Genomic DNA, 23,906 nt, shown 5'->3' on the forward strand with positions numbered 1-23,906 from the left:
GGTACCAGGAACAGTGGGCGTCATACAGGAAATGGGATCCGGCTTTAGCAAGGACACGAATTTCATGGCTGGGTTCCCGGGTACGAGCTGGGGCCAGTTCAGGCGCAGGATTGACCAATGTCTAGCAGCGCAGGGTGGGCCTCACAACATCATCATCTTCTACTTGGGCAGGAACGATCTGGTGACGATGGGGAGGAGAGCTTTGGTAGATGCAATGCAGAGGGACACGATGACCATAACGAACAAATTGGGTGCCACCGAGCTAATATGGTCTGAGATTGTTCCCCGTAGGGCCTGGAAGGGAGCGCGATCAGCTGTTGCCTAGAGCAAGGCAGGAAGAGGGTCAACAGGGCCATGCAAGAATGCATGGAAAGGAGAGGCCTGGGGTTCATCAGGCATGCGTGATACAGGAAGGACAGTGGGTCATTACGGAAAGGACGGGGTGCACTTGCCTGGGCTGGATGGACGTCTTTCCCCTAGACTTAGAAGAGTGCCTAACAGCAGCAGGGTGCCAGTGATCTGGTGACAGGTACCAAATGCGGCAATGCGAGACACAGAAAGATACAAGTGATGAAAACAGTAACAGAAAGTTATAGGTGGTGGGGGGCTCTGTCATCGACGGGGGCCTCCTCCAGAGCTGTGGCGGAGTACAGGGCGATCTGGAAGCAGATGGACAGTAGGGGTACCTCTGCGGCAGAAGGATACGGTCAATGCCTCTGCCTGGCACAGTAGGGGTGCCTGAGCCAAGAACCTGGAGCCGAGGGGGTTCCAGGAAACAGCGTCGGCGCCCCGTTAGTCCTTCGGGCGGTCGGGGGGCCTGAACCGACTGGGGGTGTGCCTCATCGCTCCGCCCTGACAGGGGGGGCGGGAGTGAACGAAAGAAAGGGATAATGGACTGCACCATCAGAGCATCGACTCGCCGTGCAAGAATGGCTCATTAGGCATGCGGGGCAGCGAGGGGCTGCCGCATTGGATCGCCCGTAAGATGACCCACCTTATTTCCACTTGTTGTGCAAAATAAACCTGCACCACTGCTTTCCCACAAAATTTGTCTCATGAGTTTCCTTGGTATGTAAGTGGTATGTGGCGCAGAGTGGAGGAAGCGCTGGGAGTGTGGGCACTATGGCTCTGTGACTCAACAAGGTGAAAACCTCTCTACCTCCATGCTGAAGAGCAGCCGATGCTTGGACGGAGGACTGTTTTGGTCAGAAAGAAATAAGGCATACCACATTGGACCTCAATATCAACATGGCTTTCACTTCACCTTCATGGAAACCCTTGCCTCAAAAGGAACACTGTTACAAGCCACTCAAGACTTCAAATGAGCATAGGTACGTAAGAACCCTTTGGCTGATCACGTCGTACCCACCTGCACATTTGAACTACGTTCCACCTGCCAGTCATACACCGCTCACCACAGAATTGAACCCATGTGCATCACCTGATTTCTCACCAAAAACACCAAGCATACTTGTAAGTACTCTTCTTAACGATTTCAAATGTGCTATTGCATGATCTCGCCCTTAAAATATGGTGGAAATCATATTTAATAATCCGGTATTTGTAAAGCGCGAACTAATTACCCCTAAGGGTCTCAAGGCGCTAGGGCCATTGGGAAGATCAAACAAGCTATTAACCAGAGTCACATCATGCCGGGTTGAGATGCCGCCGGCAATTGAACTGTAAGCCCCATGCTCCGGAGTCAGCCGCCCTTGCCGCTGCGCCACACCGCTCCCAAATCGGAGGCACTATGAGGGGTTGCAAAGCTCCTGTACTAAAATGTCATATGAAGCAAATGGACACCTTCTGAACACAGCACCAGGAGGAATACTCGTGGTATCTCTCTGTGAGGCGGTAACCCATTGCCTTCCACTACACAGCTCATGGGAATTGCCAGAAAGATACCACAAGCAGGTGACCAATAAGTGGCTCAGCCATGAAGGTCAAAAGTAACAGACAACCAGGTGCAACTAGTACACAGGCCGGCTTCAAAAACGGGATGCCGATCTTAGCATAGGAGATGCAGCCTTTTATGAAGCTGCTGTACGATTCATGTAAACATCAGATAACATTCCAGAAAGCCACCAGAGATGCAATTCAAAAGCAATGCTGTGCACAGGCACAATTCAGTCAAACTGTGACCTTGCTAAACATATAATACAGTGAGGTAATACTGCCAACGATGAAACAGCTCAGATGCAATTTCATTTTTAGCAGTTCAACACAGAAGAGTTCATTATACTTCACTCAAATATTTCTCACTCCTCCACACCATACTGCAATTGTCTGAACTTGAAGAATTAGACATGCATCTTCCCAGATTTCATGACCCAATCAAGATGAGAAACAAGCAGCAACTCACCTCAAATCTTAGACCTGAACTCAACTTAGCAGCATAGTCAACTACATAAACTCAACCTCAGTCCACCCACTCAAATTACCTCAAATTGAAGATAAGTTTATAATTTATCTAGGAAAACATCTCACAAGTGCTTCAACATGTGACTACAATCACCAGGCGCGGTTACCCACACTATTTCTACCATCATAAAACCAAAAGACACCATACTTGTTTAGAAGTGCTAATTGGTTGCGGGCTGCATGCCTTGCGAGTGGTTGTGGTGAGCGTGGGGTTTGCAGGGGGAGAGGCTCATGGGGGGGGGTCATAATAATATATTTTTTTTAATGTACCTTTAGGCCAGGTCACGCGTCTTCTCTGCTCCTGCTCTCTAGCGTCCGACAGGGACAGAATGCAGGCAGCCATGCTCCCACCTCTAAACCAATCACAACGCAGCAGTGTAGTGTTGTGATTGGTCTGAGTTTCGTGACTTGGCGCTCAGCCAGGGCCTGGAGGGGTGGCCATGTTTTCAATGCAGACTGCAATGCAGCATTCATGGAGAAGGGGAAAGTGTGCATGACTGGTTTGGGGGGCCCGAGAGGACTGACCAATCAGTCATTACACACTTAGGAGTGGACAGCCACTCCTGCCCTGCTCTGTAAGCACAGTAGAGCAGACCAGCCTACCCGCCCGCCAGCAAAAGAAAATAGAAATAACTAAAAGTTATACCATTTTATGTTTTTTCTTCTCGCACTGCGAGAAAGCAGTGGGCAGTGACCCTCCGCCATAGCGGAGGAGCCGCAAACTGGTGCTAATCTTGCTAGCCCTACTCATCTCAGCCCCACTCAACTAGAAAATGCCAGCATAGGCACAACCTAGCTCAAAGACATGAATTTCAACACACTCTTGATCTGATCTTTGTCTCGTAATCCCTAAAACATGTCACTCACCATCCCCCAAGCATGGACAGATCACTTCCTTGCCACTTTCACAATCTCTCCTCACTTTTCCTTGACAAAATGTCTGTGTCACAGTTCCTCCCTTAAATCACAAAACCTCTGGCACATGTTCTGCCACTAGGCTAGGAGCAAGGCCATTCCGCTCTCCCATCACCATGTATTACCTCTTCATCCTCAATGGATTCCTATGCCAGTGATTTTACTCACTGGATCACAGCTACCTTTCACTCAGTGTGCAAGAGAATTCCTCTCACCCACACAACCACTTGCCTTCTGTCTCTTCGTATAATAACACTCTAAAATAATTCAAAATACATTGCTAGAAAATGGAACACCATTTGCTGCGCCTTTCTGCTATGCCCAAGATTACCAATTCCAACGCTCTCGCATGTTCCTCTCGTCCTTCCTTGGCACCTAAATTAATAAGATTTAACCCAATCTTACTAGAATATCTACTCAATCTTCTATCCTCCATAAAAGTCAGACACTCTTCCACCCCTCTCTCCCCATTGTCCTTCACTCTAGCCAGAGAACACTTGTAGAAACCTTCCTTGATCTCGGTAACACACCCCTGGACCTGGAAGTGGTTCCCCAAGCTTGGAAGTCGGCTCTTGTCATTTCTCCATTTTTAAAATCAATTACAGACTCAACTACCTTCAGCTATGTATGCCTCATTTCACTAATGACATAGCCTTTTAGGGCATCACCAGATCGCGTATTTTCCTGAGCTGCACAAACATTTAGACAAAACACACTCAGGCTTTTGTCCTCCCACAGCATGGACACCACACTGGTTTTGGTCGAGGGCAATCTACGACTACCATCAAATAAAGACACATCCTCTGTGTGAGTACGTTTAGACCTGTCTTCTGCATTTGACAACGTGTCATATTCCATGCTTCTGTACCGGGTTTTTGAAACAGGCATATTACAAGGTCGAGCTCTGGCAAGGATAAAATCCTACTTTCAGGACTGATCAAGGAGTCTCTGCCTCACCATTTGAAGTAGAATTTAAACCTCTAGCACAGGGAGAGCTTCAGGGCACATCCGATAGATCTACCTTTTTCAATGTATGTGTTCACCTCTTGAAACAACTTACTCTCTCCTTTGGACTACAAGCATAGAGCTAAGCTGATGACACTGGGATACTACTCTCCCCAAATGATAGTGTCCAGCAAGGCTCTCCCAAATTTAGGCATTGTATAACACAGGTTATCTGTTGGATGTCCCACAGTTCCCTCAAACTCAATACCAATAAAACGAAGGTAGTGTTCATTCAAAATCCTAGTTATCCTCATCATCTTGGACCAAATCTCTGAGTGCCTCATTTGGGCCCTAGTCTGATTCCAGCTTCCTCCGTCCACAATTTAGCTTTTTTTTCATCGACCAAGACCTTTCTCTAACCTCCAGGTCAATACATTGGCCTCAACCTGCTTGTTTTTGTTTAGGTTTTATTAAAAACCCTTCCCTACCTTCCTCTGTTGTCTCGTCCAGTAATAGTACAGTCCACCATCCTCAGCAGGTTGGACTACTGCAACTTTCTATTTTTGGGCACACCCGACTGCATTATTTTCCACCTCAGAGGACTACAGAATATAGCCATGCAATTTGCATTAGCTTGCACCAACCGCTTTTCAGCTACTAAGACCGTGGACATCCTAAATTGGCTCCATCTCACTAATAGAAGGCTATACAAATCTCTTCACATGGTATTTAAAGAAATCCACTTCCGAAGACTTAGAAGCCTTCACAAGAAGTTCCAGTTTCAAATTCCAGCCCAGCCATTGAGATCTTCTACAGGCAGACTCTTGACCACACACAAATTCTATGGTTCAAGATTGGGAGGGCAGATATTTTAAGATTCTGCAGCTAAACATTGGAACCCTCTACCTCTTTAATTAAGACATCTCCCATTCCAAAGACAATTAAAAACGAAAGTTATTTCTCAAAAAGTAAAATCCACAATGACATCTCTGATACTTCTCATACTCAGGCTCAACACGAGGACACCATTTGATAATCAAGCATTTTACAAATCCTACACGTAAATCAATATGCACCTCTCTTGCATGTCTCTAAGCGCCATGTTGGAAAATGCACATCACTATGAAATATTCAACGTCTTCGCTCACCTTAATTTTGATGCAATCTTCATCATAAAATCATGGTTGTCTGAAACATCAACCACCATTCTAGAACTACGTGTGCCACAAAATTACACGAGCAATAGAGCAGACAGACAATACTAAAAAGGAGGGAGCAAGGTCTCCTCCGCACAAACACATGATGCCCTTGAATGCCTGAAATTAGCCACTAATATCTCACCCATCACTATCTAGTATATATTCACAATCTACCACACACCACAGAACAATACTAAATCTATCAAATAGCTGACTGATTTCTTAATGTCTTTCAGGAAGACTGTTAAGAGGAATTTAGAACAAGTTCTAAGAATAGGAGCTGTGCACTCTTTGCAAAATTGTGAAGAAGGAGGCCAAAGCTCCAGCTGAAGTGTACATCTCATTATGTTCCTGTTGTTAAATAACAAACACACTGCCCAGCGTTTCAAACATCATGCGACAAAAGTAGATATCACAAATCTGTTTTCAGATTACAAGGACAAGTTACATGTAGAATATATATTGGGCGTTGGTTGCATTACCAAACCCGAGATCCAAATTAATAGTTGAGTGACATATTATGCACTAATAGAGAGCATGTTCTAAAGCTGTCCAATTTTTGACTCAGCATATGGGCTGACAGAGTAAGAGAAGCTACGGAGATGAGTAATCCTGTACTTCATTGTTCATAACTGACTACTTCACAATAAGGCTGGTTGCCCTCTACTAGTCCTACAGGCTTTACATAAAATGAGCGAGTTAGTAATATTTAGACAGATCTCTTGATAGCCTATGCCTTGAAAACCTCAGGCTAGTCTAACAGTAGTAGACCATACCAAAGGGGTAAGTTGATAATGTTTTTACAGAGCACATTGCCGTAGAGCCTGTTAAGCAGGCCTCAGCCCATGGCAAATATTACAAATATCTAGAACACAAAATCTAAACATTGAGAAGATCTTGCAAATTAGATGGAGTTACCCACAGTTGCACAGCAAGTATGAAATCTGCAGGATTGAATCAACCACATCTCATATGGATAGAATCAGTTTGCAATGGTATATAAAATGATAGATAGTCTAAGCTCAAATGTATTTATTTATTTATTTGCAGGTTTGTATCGCGCTGGCTTCGACTCCCGAAGGAGTATCTCCGCGCCTTTAGGCATCTACAACATATGTTTTGGGAAAGAGCTAGTTTAGCAGCCGTTCTAGTGTTGAAATAGGAAAGTCTTCAACATTTTTCTAAAATACAATGTTATTGTGGTTTCACTTGCAGCAAATCATTTCAATGGCAACTGCATAAGTACATCTTTAACAGAATCTGCTACAATCCATACAATAAGTAATTATTTCTATGGGGCATAAACAATCTGGACAAAGATTCTACTTGCAAGAAATGACCAAAGAGAGACATAGTGTGCTGGGCTAAAAGAAAACATCAGATTTCCTTCCCTATTGAGATGCTTAGAGTACTGCGATGTACATTAAAGACCTAATTATGAGTTTGGTGGTCCTGGGACTGCCAGACTTGTGGTAGAGCATCGGTGGCAGTCTTCCGATCGCTACATTATGACCTTAGCAGTCGTGCCGCCCTTGGACCATCGACTCCACCAGGCAACAGCCCCCTTCATCCTCACTGCATGTGGGTGCACACAGGTGGGCACAATATCTGTCCCCCTGTGTGCATGCATCCCCAGTTCCAGCACGGCATGGACTTCACTGTCCATGTCGGGCTGGAACTTCCTTTGATGTTCCCATTGCATTGCCTATTTTATAGGCACAGCTGTGGGAACGCCAAAGGAAAGGCCAGTCAGTGACTAAAAAAGTAATAATACAGGTGACGGTTCGCACACAGGTGTGACGGTGCGGCAGCAGGGCAGTCCCGCCGCTGCACCGCCAAACTCGTAAATGAGCCCTAAGTAGAAGGAAGAAAAACAGCCACTACACGAGAAAAACAAAAAAACAAAAAGAAAATTATTAATGGAGGGGCACTATTGTCTGTGGAAGGAGTGTGCATCTTTCACACACTGATTTTAAACAATTGTGAGTGATCCTTTTAAAAGCATGATTAAAATTAAATTTGCAGGGATTAAAAAGACAGGGCTATTCTCTTCATTTGTAATTGAACAACACACCTACAAGGGCATATTAAGGTTTAGAGCCTTTATTGAGAGTGAACAATTCAGTAAAAATATGCTGTTTTCTCTCTGTGACAGTTTTTCATTATATCACCTAAAACAATCTTTATTATATGATACAATATGAGATATCAGAGTCTCTAGTACTATGTGATATCAGATTTACATTAGAAATGACATTTCATTCAATAATTCTGGATATGTGATATACAGAAGGACTTGTTGGCTCGTTCGCACCTTAACATCTGCTGGTAGTAGTCTGATACTTGTCTAATAGGGGTGATGCTCTGTATGATCATTCATACCCCGCCTGGAGATACCTCGATTGAATGGAATCTATGTTTTACCTACTGCTACCTAGCTCTCTGAAATGGCTGCTGGTGACTTCTTATAGTGCTTTACCTTTACAAAAGTTCTTATATAAATAAATCTATGGTTTATGTCCTTCATAACAAGATGAAACAGACTTTTCAGTGGATTTTATATTGGACTCTGTAAAGAGAAAATTTTTGAATTCAGTTAATCGCGATGCATCGAGTTTGCACTTGGATCACTTGAAGTTTTCTGCTGGGTCACACCAACTCTCAGAGAACTCCAGTGGAATCTGCTGCCTGCCTCAATCATCTTAAAGACATGATGCATTACTTATAAAGCGCACATCTGCCTGCTATCTAAATGTTCTTTGCACAATTCAGGATATGCTCTGTCACCTTAATCTGTTGGCTGCTAATTCCAAACTTTATTTCTTGAAACTGCTACATGTTGAAAGCTTGTACTCAGAACTGATTGTCATTAATGCGTTTTTGCAAGTTTTATTACTTTTTATGTAATAACTGGTATGTATCCTTTTAAGTGGACCTCATTGGAGTTCCAAATCTGTAATAAATATTGAATTGAAGCCACATTACGAAAATGCCTAAATATCTGGCCTTCAAGACCAGAATCTCTGGTAGCTCCCCACAGTTCCCTGAGTGGCAGCATCATAACAGTTGCAATTAAGAGATCTAAGAATGAAGAATCAGATAGCATGCTGTCTTCTGCTGCATCTACAGAAACTGGAACAATATCCCAATCCAGATTTGACAAGCTCCTTCTGTCCTTCTATTTTGAAAGAAAATGTAGATAGTTTTTCTTGAGCAGCACTTCACTGCGCCCTAATATCTCCCCACTGAATACCTCCCTGCTTCCCAAACTCTCTAGAAAGTCATTCTCAAGTAGTCTCTTATAGTGAAACCTCTCCCCTTTTTTGTAAGGTACACTACTGCCTGGAAGCCTTGTTTGTACTAAATAAATCCCATTTACACATTACTTTCAGAAAGACACTCAAACAGTTGCAGCCGGTGCAGGTAAAAGTGGTGGGCGTGGCAGATGGGGGGGGAAGTTGACAGACGATGGAATAGGGAAAATAAAAACAAAAAATAAAGAAAACCAATTATCTTGCGCTCGCCTCATCGCCGAGTCGGCTCCACTGCCCACCTCTCTTACCTGTAGCAACTGCCCACAAAGTTGCCAGGTTTTTTCCCCGAAAGGTTTGTCAACCCTGAATCTGACCTCAAAAAGGTGAACGGTCAGAAAACTGTCATTTTTCTACCATTCACAAAATAAATTATGACACCCAAAGAAATATGTAGGACACCATTTTATTTAAAAAAAACACTTTTCAAGAAAGCAAATGTGGACCTACTCATTTGTCAAGTATGTTATACTTTTTGGATTATAAGTGATAGGCTGTCTTCAGAACCTGGGAAATCTGCAGAATGGAATACAGCAATTCATTGTTGATTAAAGATACACAAGAGTCTAACCTTCCAATCAAATACATGCAGCTGCCTAATCATAGCCCAACCCCACAAAAACGTGAATCAGATTAAAATAACCATCATAGATATAGAAGGGACCTCAAGCAAAACCTTCACACCTGAGCTATATAAAAGAACACAATTTATAGTATTCAAAATATTTTTTTCCTCCTCAAAGCATTATTTTACAGCCCATAGCCTATCTTGCAATCTCCTTACCCAAACTAAATAAGGTTACATCCGAACTCAACATGTTACAGTCTAACTAATAACTTTACAGCACATAATATACACAAATCAAAACAGACAACAGACTAATTTTGAGTCTCCACATCACATAACAAGACATAACACAGTTAAAAACAAGAGCCGCATCATCGCATGACAAATTCATACAAAAGCACATAACATTATTAATAATATAAAAAGCATTAGTCATTTTTTATTATGCATGGCAAATCTTGCAAAATGTGAACATTTTGCATTACGTGCTGGAAAATATTTGTACGTTTAGTGTTAGCCAAGTTCTTTTGATTTTAATGATCTAAAATTATACATATAATATACTTACTTATAGGAGCTTACAGACAGCCTTTTCAATCATTGGTGTGTTTTTGTGCCATTCACCTTTCTCTTCCACCTACCACAGCAAATAGCATTGTGCAATGGTTCAGCCCAGTTCACCCAGTGGATAACTTCGCTGTGACTGATAGCATTCTGCTCTTGTACAAGGATCACATCGGAAAACAAAGTATCAGGACTATTGTGGCAATCTGAGCTTTATGAGAACAAAAAAATATATTGGTTTTAGCCAACGTAGTATTCTTTTATATTAGTGAGGTCCCACTAGCTCCTTCAACAATAATATTTTACAAAAACCATGAGAAAACAAAAAACACATAGACAATGCCAAAAGACTGACAGCCAACATCAGACCTACTGGCTTTGCCAGAGCTTGTTCTACTTTGTAGTCACTGACATTTTCATTTGTGAGACACTTGATTGTCTTTGAAAAATTGAGGTCTGCCTCATTCGAGACACATTTTGAATGCAAGATTTGATTCTATTGTTACGCGTGATACCGGCAAAGAACATTTTGCATAATGCATGTCATTTTGCATCATTTTAGCAAAACATTTGCATTCTTCAGAGGAAAATAGCAGTTTCGCCCATCCCTCTATTAACACATCAAAATAGATAGCGGTGTGGCCTACTACTTCTGCATGCCATTCACATGTCAAAGCACATAACAATGTAATGCCTTATACCCAGGGATAGATGGTGCCATAGTAATTTCAAGTTCATTTTCTATGACTTGTCCTGTCTCATAATCTCAAAGTACCATATCATGAATTATAACATTCTACTAATAAAGGCTGCTTTACTTGCCAATTCATCACATCTTGACCCTTAAACCCCAAAATAAATACCAAAATATACCAATCTAAATAAACCTTAATTAGTAATCTATTTTGCACGATTTACACTAATATATTTTCTTCTTATCATGAAAACAGATGTTTTTGTTATGTCCTATGTGCGCCATTTCACACTATCCTAAACAATGATGCAAGATTCATAAGTGGAAGAAGATTCTTTATAATTTTTTAATGCCTTTTTCTCTGGGGCAGTTTAGGCTCCAGCAGACATCTCTCTTGATTTTTGCATCACTGCATTCAAAAACCCCTTTGCTTTAATGAGGGCTGAATCAGCAGGTACACTTATATTGGGTGTCACCCCTTTACCTTCCCAGGATGACCCATCCTCATTGATGACCGACCTAGAGGTTGGAATAGTTAAGTAAAGATTGGTGTCATCCACATGGTAGGTCTGCGGGGGGTGACAGCCACCGCTGGTCACTTCTCCGATGACGAATGCTCGCCCAAGTCTTTTCATTATGTACACAAACTCTTCCGCTGCTCCTGCAGTCGATGCACTTGTGAGGATGACCAGCCCCTTCTTGTCACCGTACCTTTCACCTGCAAGAGATCATATAAGTTGGTGGCTGGAATGTGTTATATTTGAGCATTTAATTCTGCCATAATTTTCAGAAATCAGTAAATCAATTGTGATTTCATTATCCATCATTTGACATTTGCTGGGTTTCTGATAAAATATGTTGGGAGTCATACAAACTACAACACTATGGATTCCATTTTGTCTCTGGTGTTCAGAAATGTGTCTGGTGGTAGATTACTCTGGGTTCCAGCCAACCATGAGCACAGATCCTCCAGACATGCGTATGGAATTTCCCACATCAAAAACATTCCCTGATGACTGGCATGTGGATTCCTGCTCAATTCCATAGAAAACACACCCATAACTGATACCTCCAATGTCAAAAGACCAACGGAAATCCATATTTGGGTCAAGTCTTCTTAGGGATATGTTCCTGTGTGAGGAAGGAACTACCATGTTTTGAGGGGAAGATGTTGAAAATCTGATTAGTGCATATTTAGCGCATTGTCCTGGCCATCTAATCAGGGCGGAGGTGGCCAGACACCCAGCAATCACAAACGTATGAAGTGTAGATATTAAAAATATGTGGTTGTGGTCAGGGCTTTCGTTGGGATATAAATGGTGGTGGGGTTCTCTGAAATGGATATTGCCAATTTTTTTCCAAAAGACGTGGCTTATATAATTACGGGTGACTTAAATCAAGAAAAAAAATTACATTCTAGGCTTCTCACAGAGTACACCTAATTAGTATTGGAATTCCTCTCTGTGTGCCTTCTGTTATTGCATACAGCCATATCACACAATAACGGGCATGTGCCTAAAAAACGGAATATTGGCTTTGCAATTCTTTGGAGGTAGTATCAGTTACAATAGTAACAATAATGATATTTTTGTGAATAACTAGAATTAAAAATATGTAAATTCTGTAAATATGGTGCTGTGATTAAAACATTACTGAATTCTGTAGAAAGGGTGGTTGTCTTCAGCGTTGCATCCACTCCTCTTCTCCCATTCAAACCATGTTATTTTGTGGTCTCTCTGTAAGACACCATTTTCCTCCCACATTTTTCTGAAATCCTTCATTTGCACATTTCACAGCTCTTCTCTGTCCTCTTCCACAGTCTCTTTTAATTCTCTCATTCTGCACATAGTTCACAGAATTCACTTTACCATTTCACCCCTACACACAATTCACACATTGCACCTAAAAGCAGTGCATTTTCTTTTACATTTGTCCTGACAATATTTCAAGATCTTTGTGCCTTCTTCGCTCATGGTAGCATTGCTCTGTACATTCTGCATAGGTGCCCAAGATTGGATCAGCAAGTATTTTGAACACATCTATGAGCCACTGAGAGGCACAATGATAATCTCGCATTCCCTTAGCCTCAACTCCAGATCTCTCAATCGTGGCCCAGAAACGGAACTCTCAGACACATAGAGGTGACTTGATTCACCGTACACACAGTGGATGATTAACATGCTGCATAAAGAAAACTACAGCAACACAACATCCTTGAAAAAACAAATACTCCCATGGAAGCAAATTGGACCCTACCCATTAAAAGGTATATGGTATGTTTCTGTAGAGTCCAGGGTGATATCTGAGCAAAAGATATAGACCCTCAACCAGCAATTTGCTTGCATCTGCTTTCTAAATTTCCAAAATTTACAGCATCCAGTTTATAACCTGGGGGCACCCTGTGCCCATAGAAAACCCATGCTTGGTTCATACCACCATGCCCAAGAGGTCCAAAGACACATAGTTGAACCTTAAGTCTTGGCAGGGATATGTTACTGAGCGAGGGAAATTGGACGGATTTACCATTGGAAAAAAATGCAAAAAATTGGACAAATGTCATGTTCAGCACAATCACTCAAGGTGAGAGAGGTCTGGAACCCAGTGATAGGAACCTTAGGGTGTGTAGATGTTAACTATGTGATTGTGGTATGTTTCCAAACAGCCCATGGTGATTTATGTGACCTAAAGTCAGTCCTCCTCAACCATGATTTCACTTGCAACTGTCTTGCAAATTTCCAAAATTCAGTACCCCCAGTTTATTGCTTGTGGGTACCATAAGACCACGAAAAACCATTACATGTCTGGTACTACCATATGATGCAGAGGAAGAAAGACTATGGTCAAGCCTTGGCTAGGATATGTTTCTGTACAAGGAAGACTAGAATGAATTACAATGGTTTGAGAAAATATATGCTACAAATCTGAGAAATATTGTGCTCAGTGCGATCTCACAGCCAGCCATTCCGGGAGCGGGAAGTCTTGCACCAAGATATGAAAACCTTACAATTTGTTGATGTTAAAACAATATGATTGTGGTATGTTTCCATACAGTCCAGGGGTTATACCTGTGGCAAAAAAACACAGGAACCCCAAACAAGTTTAAAACTGTTCTGCACCCCTTTTATAATTAATCACCCTGAATGCAAAGAAAACCCATGCCTATATGGGGCTGCATGCCCAGAAAATGCAGATAAAGTTGGGGTCAAGTGCTGGCAGGGAAAATAAATCTGGCATTGGTTATGTTCAGTGCAATCTCTCAGCCAGCCAAGAAGGGTGAGAGAGGTCAGGCACCCAGTGAAAGAAACTTTAGAATGTGCAGATGTTAAAAGTATATTGTTGTGGTATGTTTCCATAAAGTCCATCGGTGGTATCTGTGACCAAAACAAAAGTATCCTGAACCAGAATTTCACTTGCAGCTGCCTTCTACACTAGCAAAATAAACTGCATCCGATTTATTGCCTGCTGGTACCCTGAACTCATAGAAAACCCATAAATATCTGGTACCCCCACACTCGTGAGATACAGAGGAACAAAGATGGGGGATTATCCTTGACAGGGATTTGTTCCTGCAAAAGGGGAACTGGAGGAAGAACACTCTGTTTTGCAAACCAAATCTAAATTTGGTAAGGGTGATCTGGCTTGCACTAATAAATTCCTCAGGTCACACAGAATTAGAAAATATTTAATGGTTACACTTCCTATATAATGTTGAGTTTGATATCTGTCAGAATCTCTTTCTGAGTGCCTCTGGGCAAACAGGAGTTACTGGGCCCAAATTTGTGGTTGAGGTCTTTTATTCCTGATGTTACGGGGCCTGACCTACTATGGAATCTGAGCAACTGGGCCAAGTACCCTTTCTGAACTTGACTCTCAGTAGTAACATGGTCAAGCAGTCCACGGCTCGCTTGGGAGGGATAAGTGGGGGATACAAGGGAGTGAACACAGGTTCTCAACTCAAAATGCATGCATTATCATCAATAAATAATTGTCCAATCCAAATGCTCCCTTCAAAGAAAAATAAGTAGCATTTTATTTCCACCGCTACTAACACAATAGAAAAACGCAACATTCACAAACAACTGCTCAATCCCCCTGAGGTCAGGGCCCCAGCGGTTCCTTGGCGGTTCCCTGTCCCACACCATCCTCGCTCTAGTGTTAGCGGTTGTTCTCTATTCACTATTGGCAACATCAAGGATATGCCCCACTAGTTGTCTGAGTCTCAAGAGTCCACTCTATTTCTGTTCTAAAGTCAAAATTGACGAGCATAGATGTGCTGTCCTAGCCAGCAAGGTTCTTCCCCACCCTTGCACACTCAGAGTGTCTGGAGTTCCTGGGTGAGCCCCCTCTTCAGGCCTTTGAGTGGCAGTGGCTGATCTAGGCCAATTTCCTGCACGCGGCCCAGGCAGGCTGCAATTACCGATCTCCTTCACATGCGGCCACACTCCTGCGGTGAACAGATGATCCTTGTTGCTCCTCGTTGCAGGCAAGCCTTTTTGGTCCCTGGGAGATTACACACTTATGGCTAGGTCCAGTGACCCCCTCTGTCATACACTGTCACTGTGACTCTACTGTACATAGGCACTAACCAGCACAGCAGGTTTCTGCCCAACAGCCCTTCCCGGGCATATGGGGCTGGAGATCCTCAGCTGCACATGGGCTCCAATCGGATCAGCACAGTGTACAGCAATGTTCATGTGTGGCAGGCCCTTCTGGAATATGGGGTTCCCGATCCTTATGTTCACACGGACTCTTGCCTGATCGACACAGCATTCAACAAAATCCTTTTTGCAGCAGTCCCTCCTGCCATACAGGATTGCCTATTTTTAGCTGCACACTGGCTCCAGCCCAGTTGGCACAGCATTCAACATGGCTCACTTCACGGCGGCCATCCCCTTGCATATCCTTACACAGCACAACCTGAACCTCCACTCAACAGGAATCCCACTGGACATCGCTCCCTCCAATGCTCTCCTCTTCCTCATAGGGCAGACTGCTTTTGGCAAGCAGGCAGGTGATGGTGCTCTTGGCTCCAGAACAGGTGGCCTTGTAGTCCCTTAGTGATGTCCCATCACTTAGCAGAGAGACTAGCAAACCTTGATCCCCAGTCATGGTCACAGACACAAGTCTTGTATAGCTTCCCCTCGTCACACAACCCTTCTGGCTATTTGCAGGTGACAATTCTGCGGGTCTCAAGCTACCCTTCTTATAGTATATTTCCATGCACCAGATGTGATTCAGAGTCTGGGTCTTTGAAGTTTATGGTGGCGGTCTGCTTCATTTGAAGTGCCCATTCCTCTGCCCTCTTCTTCCTCTTGAAAGCAGTCTGTCACAGCAGGTGTGCCTCCAAATCTGATAGCCTCACACCAAAGGCCGGTGGAGTGACTAGAGTTCACATTTGCATGTCAGACACAGTGATATGTGTATCAAAAGGTTAGCCCTGGACCCTAGCCCTACTTTTTATGATTCTCTTATCAGCCCCATCTCCTTCCTGAGATGAGCCCAGACCCTACCCTGTGACCTCTCACTTAATCAAAGAGCACACTTTGGACAAGAAAAGCCTGGCTCTTCCCTCACCAGAGATTGTCCCACCCAGCTTACACAAATTCAGCAATGCACACATCTATCTGGGGGATTCCTCTACCTCCTCATGTTTCACCATTCAGACCTGGGCCTCCTGAAATGGAACCAAGGGCCCTCCATGTATTGTACCATTCACAGGCACACAGGCACTCAATGCATGCATACTGCACACACACACTGCAGAGCCCGGTATCCTTCATGTGCTGCACCACTCATAAGCACACACACATCCAGTGCATGCATTTAACGTGCACTCACTGTGCAAAACTGAATTATCCCTGTATTGTATCATTCCCAAGCACACATACACCCACTGCAGGTACACCACTCTTGCACTTTTCACCCCTTCCTTGTTATCCAAGGATGAGTTAAGCATACAGCAGCAGGATTTGAAAATGAGTGAGCCTGAAGGTCTCACTGCTGTGGGACAGGTTACAAATGATCTGTTTGCTCCTACTGATTGCTACACAGTATGCTGCCGCCACCACACTCATACTGCTTAAATCCTGGTGAAGGCTGTAGTCTCTAATCCTTATGAGGTTGGCACTTTGGGCACTCTTCCCGGTCAAACAAGACTGCAATCCGTGATACAGGTCTATCTCATCGTGCACACGCATGATCCGTGTTAGCCAATGACAACAAAAACAAGCATCTGCAATGCAATAGATCTAGCATTTACACGAGTTTGAGCTCTTGGCATTCTAATGACAATGTCTTTTATTTATGTTTTGGTTTTCAAAACATAATTAAAAGGCATTGTCATTTACAATGCCAATAGCTTAAACTCTCGCAAGTGAGAGACCTATTGCATTCCAAATGCTTGACCCTCCTGCCCTCCTGCTGTAAGAGAAACTCATTAAAGAAAATAGTGCTTACAGACTTAAGAAAACGTAGCTTGTAACAACCAAAGTAAAAGGACCTGGCCTCATGGGAGGTTACAAATGAAAACAAGGCGGTAATAAGAGGGACTAACAAGCCTAATAACGAATCAGAAGCCAGCATTTACAAAGTTCAATGACACTAGCCAATGGCAAATATGGGCAGAGAGTGGGAGGGGCTTCAAGTGCATACTCCACTACAGCATGGCTTGCAGAGCAGCGCAGGCGATGCCCAGGCTCGACCTAACCAGCATTAGGGATCCAGACATCAGTCCGATTGGGCACTCAGGGAAGGACTGCATATCCATTATCATGTAGATGGCTTTTCCATCCCAACAATATCAGTAGTCAAATGAAAAAAACTCAATTACTAGTAATTCTGCCATTTTTTCATGATCTCTTTTAATATTACATAACTGATTTGGTCGACTAGATATCCTAGGAAAACCCTCAAATATTTGATATTACCAGACTCCATACTTTGAGGACAACATTTCCCTCATTAATGTGCTGGGATTTATGTTTGTTCATTTGAGAAATGCAACAATATATTGAGCTAATATGTTAAACCCATCCCCATGTTAAATCTAGATGCTAAACTCTACATGAAAATCCTAACATCTAGATTAGACTTCCTACTCCCTACAGTAATGTAATCCAATCAATCGGGCTTCATGAAAAGGCGGCAAACCCATGACAACAACTGCAGAATGTTGCATCTTGTAGAGAAAATCTGAATTAAAAATAATCCACCAATCATAGAGTCTTTCCATACAGAAAAAGCAATTGATCAAGCAGCCTGGAATTTGTTTTACGTTAACTCTTAAACACTTTAGTTTTGGGACCTCTTTTATACAGATGGTGATGAGGCCATCATAATCCGCTCTGAAAAGTCACACTTAAAGACAGCAGATCAACCGCCTTTCCTTTTCACAGGGGGACTAGGCAGGGATGCCCACTTTCTCCCTTGTTATTTAGTCTCAACGTGGAGCTGTTTGCTGCTGGCATCAGGGCAGATCCAGATCTTCAGGTCATCCCATTCGGACTCCCAAACCACATAATCACCCTGTTTGCCGATGATGTGCTGCTTTCACTTACCTCACCACAATCTTCTCTCCCTGAACGAGATTGCGTAGTTTGAACAAGTATCTGGATTTATGGTTAATACTGATAAATCTGTGGTTCTTAATTTAATGGTACGTCAGGCAGAAGTTACTATCCTTCAATACAATACCCCCGTAAATGCTCAATTAAATCTATTAAGTGTTTGGGCCATATTATCATGCCAAACCTACTGACTCTTACAGTGTTAACTGTGCTCTGCTAATGCAATCCATAACCCAGTATATACGGCACTGGTCACCATATTTTGTTTCGTGCTGTAATGAATTAACACAATAGAAATTAATATTATATAAAGCATTATCTTTTTCTGACTCTTCCTATTTCAGTTCCATCAGACTTTGCCGATTTACACAGTGCACTCCTGTGCTTTGTTTTCCAGGATATTCACCATAACTGGACTACAAGGTGGTGCATAGATCAAGAAATATGGGAGGACTGGCACTCCCAGACTTTCCTCTAATTTATAGAGTATCGTATCTAAGGGTCCTTGCAGATTGGTTCCTACATATCTCAGACGAGCACTGGGTCAAGATGGATAAAGCAATTGCGGTAGGGTCAATATGGGATCTGGATTGGAAGCCCAAAATTGACACAAGCCCTAATATCTACTTGAGCACATCCACACGTACCATACTAGAGACGAGCATTACCTCACAGCATTAACTCACACGCCATACTGTGGAGGTTATCTTCCCATCCCCGCATACACCTATCTACCAGAGTCCTGCCTTTACCCTAGCGCTGCACCCAGGTTCTTTCGATCAATGGAAGACTGGTAACTGCTTGACCATCTCTTCGGAGACCCCAAAATACTCTTCTTTCTGAGTTGCAAGTAGAAATTTCAATTGAGGGAAGTCAAGTGGAGCGATACCATTCCGTTCAGCTGAGACATTGGGTGATGCAACCTGAAATTAAATTAGAGGCTACTCGGTCCTGACCCCCTTTGAAACAATTGCTAAAGATGCGGGGCTACTAAACTTCATATAACGCTCTACTCCATTTTGCTATGGGCCACTCATTTATACCGCACTCCTATCATGTCCACTGGTCGGTGATTCTTGCAAAAGCCTATCGATGACAAGCAATGGACAGACCTGTGAAGGGACTTGGCCAAAAATACACATAGCATTTTAGGGAGAGGGGCCCAATACAACATAGCAAATGATTGGTATCTTTACCTGGCTAAACTGAAGAAGTGCTATACCCATGTACCATATCCCTGCTGGAGGGAATGCAGACTTCTTAGGGGATTTCAAACATATATGGTGGGACTGTCCCTTTGTTCAACCATTTCAAGCCAAACTTTTAGAAGCAATTAAAACAATACTAAGATCTACCGATGCATATATACAATATACTCCTTAAATTGCGATTTCCAAACCTAAAATATCAAACAAAGACCGAAAGAATACCGATGTGGAGTTGCCTGGGTGCGGCTAAAATAACCATATATGCAAAGAGGAAAAGGGAGGACCCACCCAGGGATATTGGCAGGAGAACGCGGGGTCCCCAAGCATGTAGAACCTCTCTCACGCGCTCACGATCACACATGATGAATTTGACACTGTTTGGAGGCCTCACCATGATTATCCGTCACAAGGATTACCGATGGACTTGCGCCTAGTGGGGTTACGAGCCTTAAACCAGTTTCCCTAGACAACTTTTTCGGCATCGGGTTATAAACGATGACTTTCTACGACATAATGGCCTTAGTAAGCCCTAAATATATTGTGCGACCCTTCCAAACTGTGACCATCTTTTCCGGACAACTGAAATCTAGGGAGGGCGAACATTAGCTCGGGGATAACCAGTTGGGGCGCGGGGGGCGAGTTTATATTTTTTCTGTTTATTGCTCTGCTGAACAGTTGGAGGCACGTGCTTGCTTAATTGTTTTCCTCACATGTCGCCCACTGATGTGTTAACTATTTTGAATTACAATCTAATAATGGGGAAAGACATGGTTAAAAAATAATGTCAATTTCACGGCATTTCTAATTATATATTTGGTGAGATATTGATACGTGATACAAAGTGATCAAAGAGGTACATGTGCTTGAACATGCTAATGGTGATGTTTTGAAAAGCGCGACGGCATACACTTGTGCAAAAATCTTGCCACTGAAAGGGCACCACTTGTCACTTTTGATGCCCAATATCTAAGCACAACAGTTCAGCTCATAAAACATGTTGTTTTCCCAACAATCACGCTGGTACAGAGGAGTCTATTTACCAAATTCTTACACAGCACAGTGCATCAGCCAAGAATGCTGTGCTGCGCTGCTTGAGAAGGAGCGAGCAGGAGAGCGCCATATTTATAGAGATATGGTACTCTCCTCCCCTCACCCTAGCACCATCGCATAATCAGGTAGCCGTGCACCATAGACATACGCGTTTGCACCATAGTGCACAGGTGGCTGTGTAAGTCTAGCATAGGTTTTGTACTGGAAGGGTACACCTCCAGTACAAAATATGGTTAGACTCACTTTAAAATGTTTCCCACTCTGTATGTGTGGTGTACAGTGCAGCACACATGCAAAGTCAGAAAAGGAAGGAGAAATAAACACACATGTCTCCTTGATCGTGACTATTTCAGATGGGCGTTATTTTTTATGTAAAACACTGTCAACATTTTATAGTAAATAGGGTTTTGCGTCAAAAACCATGAGTAGTTGCATGGGAATGCCCATGCACCAACAATGGAATGCCCCCTTGGTGATAAGTAATGTAAAGCACAGCTATGCGCTTTTCTACACTACTTCCTAAGTGAACCTTCAGCGCAAAACAAGTTTGGGGGGAAAGTAAATTAGGAAAAAGTCATTTTGTGGCCATTTGCTTCGCTTTTGTGATGCACATATGGCACAAAATCTTAGTAAATATACCCCATAATGTTAAAGTACATAATATGACAAGCAAGGGGCACGAGAGGGGCTTAAGGACCAGTGAAAATGGTGAGTAATGCTGATTGGTAGTGGTACTAAGTGAGAGAAAACCCATTATATTTTTAAATAACCAACATTTTTGTAATTCTCTTTCCAAACACAGACAGACACTTCACCATCCCCGACTGAAAGCACCTGTACCAACCATTTATCACAAAAGACATTAATCAGGGAGGGTGTAACACCCCAATCCCCCCCCCCCTTACGAAGCTACACCCCTGTCCCTAGAGAAGTAAGTAGTCTTACCAGTGAGCCGAGGCAGAGTCCACACTTCGGTGACCGAGTCAGAGGGTCTGCTGTAGACTTTGTCCAGGAGAATTGGATTTCCTTCCCCAAAGAAGTAGGAACACAGAGCAGCGATGGAAGACATGGGGCCTCCGATGTTAAACCTGGTGGAACACAGAGCTGCAGTCACTGCACGCGAGGAACAGGCGTGTACAAACACACAGGGAACACCAGAGAAATACCTGCCACCATGTTACTGACAAATAAGACTTGCCTGCCCCCTTCTGGCCAAATATTACCCGTCTGCCTCCTACTGGTCAGATATTACTTGCATGTCTCCTACTGGCAAAAATATTACTTCTCATCCCTACTGGCCATATATTACTGTCTCCCTCCTACTAGCTAGATATTACTGGCCAGCTATTGCATCTGCTATTGAAAATAATATTTGCAAGGAGCATTATTTTTTTTTGTTTTATACAAAATCTTCTGCCAATTTAGAACTTAACATCTCAAACTACAGTTCAAATCCCATTATCAACCTAACCGTAGAAAATCAGTACCCTCCCTTGAAAGAGGACCAATTATGTATTCAATCGGGCTGATACCGGTCTCCAGGCTTGATGAAAGGCCCCCTGGGGTTCAGAGCACATGTTCAGAGCAGCCACAGCCTGTGCAAGAAAGAGCAGTGGGGCGATGAGGCGGGCGGGTCTGATTTTGACTGACGATGACCAGGGAAAATTAAATATACAACTAATTTTCCCTCGTCATCGTCCGTGGAAATCCCCCCCACTCGGCCCCACCACCCCATTGCTCTTATCTGCACGGGCCGCGGATGGTTCAGAGTCCTGCACAATGATAACATGATGATGTCTGTAGGAAGGCGCACAATCGTTGGAACATTTAAATACATTTTAGATTTTTTTTTATTTGGAAGCAAAATAGAGTCGTATGAAAAGGGAAGGCTGTGACTAAAGAAGGGATGTTAAACGAAAAGTGAAGAGCGGACCATAGAATCACGTGTTAAATAATAAAATCCGCCTTTGAACAGGGGCTATCCTTGAGATGTGGCTTTCCCTTCCAAGTGGGAGGCTCTAGGGGAGTTTCACTGTTTAGAAGTTGGGTACTCCAGCTGGACACTCAGGCATTGTCTCTGAAGCAAGTCCCTTGCCCACACCCTGACCCTAATCTTAGACTTGGACTCTAACCATCACCTTCACCTACACCAAACCGAGCCCTCCCAAGTCAAAAAGGAAGATCATCCTAGGGTGATTCTGAAGTCATCCGATGACTTCAGCCTGGCTATTCCTGCAATTATCTGTGGAAGTCATCCGAAGCCATCCTGAAGTATGCCCACAGGGCAGAATATTTAAATGAGATGACTTTATTTAGAGTCATCAGAGAAACTACTCCATGATTAATGCCCGATTACTTCAGTGGAAAAGATGTGATGATCTTGTACTACTGCAGGATGATACCATGATGATTTCAGGAATAGTCTGAATAACTCTAGGATGGGTTTCTGATTATTTAATCGGAAGATATGTGATGATGCCTTATCACTGCAGTATGATCCCAGAATGATTTCAGGATTAGTCTGGATTACTCCAGGATGCTCCTATGGGTATTTCAGGATGGGGCTGTATTATTACAGAATGATCTTGGGATGACTTCAGAATGAGTCAGTATTACTCAAGGATGATCCCAAAATATCTTTAGAATGGGACTACTAATTGATGATGACTTCATGATGGGGATGTATTACCTTAGGATTGGTTCTGGCTTTAATACTTACAACATGACTATTTCAATATGTGGATGTATTGTTAATATATCTGGAATAGTAATGTGTAAACATTTGCCATACACAAGAAGTTAGGAAATCAGTAGTTTTTTAGATAGTTTGCAGAGCAGATTACTCCAACAAGCATTGGTAAACGCATTAGGTTTCACCTATGTGATCAATAATAGGCTGGTTTTTGTAGTGAGTTGTAGGTTGCTGAGTAGTTGTACAATATAAGTTACAGAAACTGTTAAAGTGTTATGAGTCATTTATGTACAAAAAGGCTAAATGTTGTGCTGTTACCAGTGGTTTAGTGCTGGTAAGCAATAGCAAACTTTTGAAAAAGGAAAGAGGGAAGTAATAGAATTAATTAATGAAATAGCAATATTATGTGTTTAGTAAAGTTCTGACAACTTTTGGGCCTGGTGCCACTGCACCTGCTGCACCATTCAAATCATGCCCCTAATGCCTGAAAGGTAACATCACTTGTGACTGCTTATTTAGTAGTTAAACATAGCAATATGTGATGTTAGAGGAGTTCTGACAAACTTTAGCCCCGGTGCCACTGGACCTGCTGCACCATTCAAATCATGACCCTATTGCCGGTAAGGTAGCTGCACTTGTGTCTGCCTGTTTAGTAGTAAAATATTGCAATATTTGGTGTTTGGAGGGGTTCCTAGAGCTTTGGAACCCAGTGTCACTGCACCTGCTGTACCATTGAAATGATGACCCTGGTGCCTGCAAGCTAACTGCACTTGT

The 23,906-nt window shown here is 42.9% G+C and overlaps 1 protein-coding gene across 1 annotated transcript in view; it reads right to left on the minus strand.

The window, feature by feature from the left end:
- Window positions 1-9,181: 9,181 nt before the first annotated feature.
- Window positions 9,182-23,906, minus strand: part of RBP3 (retinol binding protein 3) — a 168,917-nt gene continuing 154,192 nt past the window's right edge. The window contains exons 3-4 of the mRNA XM_078642694.1: window positions 21,386-21,528; window positions 9,182-11,335 (exon numbers count right to left, since the gene is read on the minus strand). Coding sequence (XP_078498820.1) covers window positions 10,989-11,335; window positions 21,386-21,528 — 490 coding nt within the window. The 3' untranslated portion in view covers window positions 9,182-10,988. The remainder of the gene's footprint in view (window positions 11,336-21,385; window positions 21,529-23,906) is intronic.

The sequence above is a fragment of the Lissotriton helveticus genome, chromosome 5_1, assembly GCF_964261635.1.
Source record: "Lissotriton helveticus chromosome 5_1, aLisHel1.1, whole genome shotgun sequence".
NCBI lineage: Eukaryota > Metazoa > Chordata > Amphibia > Caudata > Salamandridae > Lissotriton > Lissotriton helveticus.